Source organism: Ascaphus truei, chromosome 8 (genome assembly GCF_040206685.1).
Source record: "Ascaphus truei isolate aAscTru1 chromosome 8, aAscTru1.hap1, whole genome shotgun sequence".
Taxonomy (NCBI): Eukaryota; Metazoa; Chordata; class Amphibia; order Anura; family Ascaphidae; genus Ascaphus; species Ascaphus truei.
In genome coordinates, this window is record NC_134490.1 from 9,752,934 (window position 1) to 9,760,001 (window position 7,068).

At 53.8% G+C, this 7,068-nt stretch overlaps 1 protein-coding gene across 2 annotated transcripts in view; it reads left to right on the forward strand.

Moving 5' to 3' along the window:
• Positions 1-4,520: 4,520 nt before the first annotated feature.
• Positions 4,521-7,068, forward strand: part of C8H10orf53 (chromosome 8 C10orf53 homolog) — a 13,919-nt gene continuing 11,371 nt past the window's right edge. The window contains exons 1-2 of one of the 2 annotated variants that reach the window (XM_075610477.1): positions 4,521-4,640; positions 4,733-4,848. In XM_075610477.1, coding sequence (XP_075466592.1) covers positions 4,752-4,848 — 97 coding nt within the window. In that variant the 5' untranslated portion in view covers positions 4,521-4,640; positions 4,733-4,751. The other variant, XM_075610476.1, reaches the window with a different exon arrangement.

The following is a 7,068-nucleotide window of genomic DNA, read 5'->3' on the forward strand; positions in this document are numbered from 1 at the left end:
TCCCCCTCTCAAGCCTGCACATCTCCCCCCTCTCACTGCACATTGCCTGTCCTCTCACTGAACATTGCGCACCTCCTCCCCTGCACATCGCGCCCCCACTCTCCCTAAACATCGCGCCCCCACCTCTCCCTGCACATCTCGCCTCCCTCTCCCTGCAAATCGCGCCCCCCTTTCCCTGTACATCGCGCCCCGACTCTCCCTGCACATCGCGTCCCCACCTTTCCCTGCACATTGCGCCCCTCTCCCTGCACATCGTTCCCCCCCTTTCCCTGCACATCGCACCCCCTCTCCCTGCACATCGTTCCCCCCCTTTCCCTGCACATCGCGCCCCCCTTTTCCTACACATCGCGCCCCCCACTCTCCCTGCACATCGCGCCCCCCTTTCCCTGCACATCGCGCCCCCCACTCTCCCTGCACATCGCGCCCCCCCTTTCCCTGCACATCGCGCCCCCAATTTCCATGTACATTGCGCCCCCCATTTCCTGCACATCGCGCACCCCCCCCCTGCAAATTGTGCCCCCCCACCCTCTCCCTACACATCGTACCCCCCACACTCTCGCTGTACATCACGCCCCCCCACCCTCTCGCAGTACATCGTGCCTCCACCCTCTCGCTGTACTTTGCAACCCCCACCCTCTCCCTGCGCATTGTGCCCTCCACCTGCACATCTCGCCCCCAACCTCTCCCTGCACCCTCCCCCCACCTTCACCCTGCACATCATGCCTCCCCCCCCTGCAATTTGCGCCCCCCACCCTCTCCCTGCACATTGCACTCCGCACATCGCGCCCCCACCCTCTCCCTGCACATCGCGCCCCCCCACCCTCTCGCTGTACATCGCGCCCCCCCACCCTCTTGCTATACATCGCGCCCTCCCATCCTCCCTGAACATCGCGCCCTCCCACCCTCCCTGAACATCGCGACCCTCTCCCTGCACATTGCACTCCGCACATCGCGCCCCCACCCTCTCCCTGCACATCGCGCCCCCCCACCCTCTCGCTGTACATCGCGCCCCCCCACCCTCTTGCTATACATCGCGCCCTCCCATCCTCCCTGAACATCGCGCCCTCCCACCCTCCCTGAACATCGCGACCCTCTCCCTGCACATCGCACCCCCTCCCACCCTCTCCCTGCACATCGCACCCCCACCCTCTCCATGCACATCGCACCCCCCCACACTCGTGTACATCGTGCCCCCCATCCTCTTGCTGTACATCGCACCCCCCCACCCACCCTCTCCCTGCACAACGCGCCCCCCCTCTCCATGCACATCGGGCCCCCACTTCCTGCACATCGTGCCCCCAATCCTCTCGCTGCACATCGCACCCCCCCCCGTCCCTCTCCCTGCACATTGCGCCCCTCCCCTCCCTGAAACATCACGCCCCCCTCACCCTCTCCCTGCGCATTGCCACCCCCACCCTCTCCCTGCACATCGCGACCCCCCCCCTCTCCATAGACATCGCAACCCCCTTTCTCAGTTTTCCAGGTTGGAGGGGAGCGCATACATATAGAAAAAAGCAAACACACCACAAATATGCAATATGTCTGATAATTTAAGGAAACAGTCTTAATCCCAATTCCAGTGAAATTTGGATTTACAAACTTCACTCTTTAGCAAATCCCATAAAGGTATCTTTATGTAGTAAAACCACAGATGTTCCCCAGGGAGTAGTAGACAGGTAACACGATTCACCGGGTAAAACCTTGGTATGGTAATACAAGAAATCGGAGATAGTGCAGACTGGTACAGAAAGGTTTATAAAAAAAATAATCATATATAAAACACACTCCCATTGTGTCAGATCTGAAAAGGCATTTCGGTCAACAAACTGACGCCAGCGGCTGAAGCCTGGAAACTGTTTCCTCTGCTCCAACTCTGCTTGGCTCACGTCCCCTCCCTCCGCGCTTTCGGGGTTGGATACCCGAATATTCTGCCAGAGTGGAGTCACCTCAATTGGGCAGGAGATACTACATGTAGTGTCCTGGTTCTTTGCCACACTCAACGCGTTTCAACTTTCAACGTTTTACATGGCGGCCCCTGTCACGGGAGACCAGGTACTTACACAGTTATACCGGGATCATATCACTGAGCACAGCCAATAAGTAAAATAAATTGTGATTTATTTCGTAGAAACAGGCAAACACACATTGGATTACAATAGACAGAAGAAAATACATTTACTGGGTGTTTGGGGTTGAACAAACTAACTTTCCTGATTGAAACAAAGTCTTGAAATAGTCCGTTGGTTGACCGCGTCTTAGCCCGAAAAGTTCTGGAGCTCAAATCGGCTTGAGCCTCCAGCTGCTCCCGCACTTTCCACTCCAAATGGTACTGAAAGTGGGACTTAGAAACTTTTCTGCTTAAAGTCCTGTAGCTGTTTCATTGCTGTCCGCAAGGCTTCTTTGGGTCAGTCCGACCCCTCCGTGAAGGTTACACACTTTGGACCTTGGAATCACATATTCTCTTAAGAATCTCTTTGGAATCTCTTAGGAATCTGGAATCTGAATCTCTGGGTAAAACTGCTCTCTGGGCTGGCAACTAACTTTTTTATAACATTTGCAAAGTCAGTCCCACAGCATTACTGCCAACCCACAAGCGTGGGAACTTTACTGCTAGCTATTGACATGCTTGCCAGTCTTGTGAAGCCTGGCACCTGAGCTTCAGCATGGCAAAGGAGCATGTGCAAACAACGCCATCTTGCCTACTTGTCATACAGAGCCCGGGTGCCTCTCAGTCTAGGGAGGTGACTACTTGCCCAGATGGCCTGCAATACTCCCAGGACTTGAACACTTAACTCAGCTATCTTGTTTAGATGGTTTTCACACCCCTGGCAGCTAGAGGACTTTGATCTGAGGACCTGGGATTAGACTCACTGGTACCAAAGCCCAGGTTGCCAGGAGCCCCCCCTTCCACCTGCCCCTGTCCCAAGATGAAAGACCCTGCCTGGTTTAATATATAAATTAAAACATATTTTAAAACACTGCTGCTTAATAAAATATACTTGTATACATTCTGCTGCTAAACTGTGTTACAGTTCTTTGGTGTATGAGATAGAGTGTAAAACTAAACTGTCCTCTTTACACTAGCCTTTATCCCTTACACACAGCAAACTAGACTTTTAAAACATTTTAACTTTACTTTTAAAACTCTCACCGCTTTCTCTCTGGCTAGAGTAACACCCAAACCTTTATACTAGGTTTAGGGGGTCTGGGCAAACACTGGGCATCCCCTCATTATACTAGGGACCCTGTACCCATCCGCATGTTGCAGGGATATATTAACCCCTTCATGCCCCATTTACCTTTCCACTTTGTGCTGCAGCAGGACATCCTTGTGGTGAGTTGCAAGAACGTTTTCAGGGTAGGAGTTTGCCCGGAGCAATGTGCTTTGATATATCTAAGAATCTTACTTGATTCTCGGATACATCTTTTGGGGTGTCCTGTAATTTTGAAACCCTGATACATAGCCACATTCTGTAAAGACTTTCTCCGGCAAACCCACTCTGAAACTTACAGCCGGGGAATCTCCTGGTCCAAGCACCCAAGGAAAGGCAAAAAACAGAAAAATCTTCAATGTCGCATAATTTGCACTCAGTCACAGTAATGCCTGCACAATACATGGGCCCAAGAGCTGACTCTCTAGGACCCCAAACCACAGTTCAGGGGCAACCAAGTGGGCTTAAAATGTATTACAAAGCCTGCTTACCCCCTCACCGTGTCACACCCCACACCCTCTCCCTGCACATCGCGCCCCCCCCCCCACACCCTCTACCTGCACATCGCACCCCCCCACACACACACCCTCTACCTGCACATCGCGCCCCCCCCACCCTCTCCCTGCACATCTCGTCCTGTCCCCCCACCCTCTCCCTGCACATCTCATCTCCCACCCTCTCCCTGCACATCTCGTCCCCCCACCCTCTCCCTGCACATTGCGCCCCCCCACCCTCTCCCTGCACATCGCGCCCCCACTCTCCCTGCACATCACGTCCCCCCCACCCTCTCCCTACACATAACGTTCCCCCCTTTCCCTGCACATCGCATCCCCCCACCCTCTCCCTGTACATTGCGTCCCCCCCACCCTCTCCCTGCACATTGCGTCCCCCCCACCATCTCCCTGCACATTGCGTCCCCTCCACCCTCTCCCTGCACATTGCGTCCCCCCACCCTATCCCTGCACATCCTGTCCCCGCCACCCACTCCCTGCACATTGCGTCCCCCCATCCTCTCCCTGCACATCCCGGCACCCCCCCCCTCTCCCTGCACATCCCGCCCCCCCTCTCCCTGCACATCACGTCCTCCCCCCCCCTCTCCCTGCACATCACGTCCTCCCCCCCCCCTCTCCCTGCACATCACGTCCTCCCCCCCCCCTCTCCCTGCACATCACGTCCTCCCCCCCCTCTCCCTGCACATCACGTGTGTCCCCCCTCTCCCTGCACATCACGTCCTTCCCCCCCCCCTCCCTCTTCCTGCACATCACGTCCTCCTCCCCCCCCTCTCCCTGCACATCACGTCCCCCCCCCCCCCCCCCCCCCTGCACATCACGTCTCCCCCACCCTCTCCCTGCCCACGGAGCTGGCGTCCCCGGGACAGCTGCCCTGGCTTCCCCCGCTGGCGGCGGCGCTGAGTATTACACAGTATTAGTGAGTATCACACAGCACTGTGCAGGGCTGCCTAGGTAACAGCGCGGGCCGGTTGCCATGACACCGTCACCCTAACACTGTGTCCCCCGCAGTGACAGGCCCGGGATCAGAATGCCGGGGCAGGCCCGGGTCACTGTGAGGTACGGCCCGTACTCGTGCTGCTCCGGCCCGGTGAAGCACCGCACGTTCCGGCTGCAGGGCCTGCAAGGTGAGTGAGGGCCCCACCGGCCTGCTCCCAACTCCCACCCCGGGGCCCCGGTCACAGGCCTGCTCCCAACTCCCGCCCCGGTCACAGGCCTGCGAGGTGAGTGAGGGCCAGGCGGTTCCGAGCTGGTCACAAGCACAGTGGCAGCGGCACTGTGCCCCCGGGACAGCCGCACTGTGCCCCCGGGACAGCCGCACTGTGCTCCCGGGACAGCCGCACCATCAGGGCCAGACAAGGAGGGGAGTCGTCTGCTGCCACAGGGGCCTGTGCGCAGCTAACAAAGGGTTAAGGGTTGTTTGGCTTTCTTACTAAAGATTTACATTTAAATATACAGTGTAAACAAAATAATATATATATTTTTTAAGTGCCAAGGGTCTCGCAGAGCTCAGGTAATTATTCATTACATGATTCATTCATAAATAATTACAATATTGAAATACATAAAATGAGAAATCAGTGTTTTTCTGCTGGTGGCTCAGTGTAAAGTAAAAAGTAACAAGACACAAAGATTCAAATCAGCCCTAATTCCATTAACAGTGATTGTTTTTACTTACAGTATCTGTGGTCTCATCAAAAAATGAAAGCCCTTTTTGTATTTTCACCTCCAGTGACATGAATCCCTTTTGCCTTATTATTCTGTGTGTTTAGTTGAAAAATGACGTAACAATTCACTTTCTAAAAATGGAAGAAAAACTAGTTATAAAACGTGCCCCCCTAAAAAATCTTGCGCCCTGCTGCCATAGAAAATATATGTAATATAAGGTTTTACCAGTGTTTCTCACTTTGCTAATAAAAGCGGGTTTTTGCACATTGTTTGAACTTGGCTAATGCTTTTCCTGTAGTTGCATAAAATCCTACAAATTGTACGTTTTTTTGTCTAATTTTTAAATGAATTGAAGAGAAACATAGAATTTGACAACAGAACCACTTGGGCCCATTTCCCTGTCTGCTGTGACACCCCAGAGCCATGCCTTTCTCTAACATTTAGGATATCCTTATCGATCCCAATAATTTTTAATTCACTTATTATATTGCCCGTCCTACCACGTCTGTTGGGCAGAAAGGGACATTTGGTCACGGCCTTTTCGCCGTGGCCAAATGCCTCCGGCACTTCGCCGTGACTCACCCCGCCGCCGCAGACGATCCGCCGGCGGAATACCCGCTGCCGGCCGCTTCTAAGGTAAGTTTAATTACGGTTTAGGGTAAGAGGTTTTAGCTGTTAGGTTAGGGGTTAATTTAAGAGCTTTTAGCGCTTAGGGTAGGGGGTTATTTAACAGGGTTTAGGGTAAGGGCTTTGGGTAGGGGGTTAATTTAAGGGGGTTTAGGGTAAGGGCTTAGGGTAGGTGTTTTAGGCACTTACCTTAGCAGCGAAGTGGCCGGCAGCAGCGTCTTGCAGCGGGGTGAGTTGCGGCGAAGCGTTGCTGGCCATTTGATTATGGCGAAACAGCCGCGACAAGATGTCCTAGACCAAGCATGTCAAACTCAAATGCTAACAAGGGCCAAATAAACAAGGTTTAAGACTAGGTGGGCCGCAAAAAAAAACACACTTAAATTTTCATAGAAACGTAGGTTTATTTCGAAAAGTACTGTCTGTGTGTGTGTGCGTGTGCGTGTGCGTGTGCGTGTGTGTGTGTGTGTGTGTGTGTGTGTGTGTGTGTGTGTGTGTGTGTGTGTGTGTGTGTGTGTTGACCTCACTAACCGAACCCAAAAAAAAGCCAGACGTGAATGACTTCTTAACCCATTAACCAGTGTCAGGATGCCCCCTCTTAACCATTTCCAAAGCAGCAATGCTGCCTGGGATCTTACCTGATCCGCAGTCCTCAAGGTACTATACTGGAGGGGAGGTGTTCCCTACCTGTCTTCCGATGTCTCCCGTGTGAAAATTGAGTCAGATCTGAAGAAAGCAGAATAGGTTATTTTGGTGTAGGTATAGTGCAGTTAAGATAAAACAGAGAGAGTGGGTGAGGGTGACAGACAGAGGGTGGGAGAGAGAGAGAGAGAGAGAGAGGGTGAGAGAGAGAGGGAGAGAGAGAGGGTGGGAGAGAGAGAGAGGGTGGGAGAGAGAGAGAGAGAGAGAGAGAGGGTGGGAGAGGGTGGGAGAGAGAGAGGGTGGGAGAGAGAAGGGGGGTGGGAGAGAGAGGGGGGGGGGGTGGGAGAGAGAGGGGGTGGGGGAGAGAGAGAGGGTGGGGGAGAGGGTGGGAGAGAGAGAGAGAGGGTGGGAGA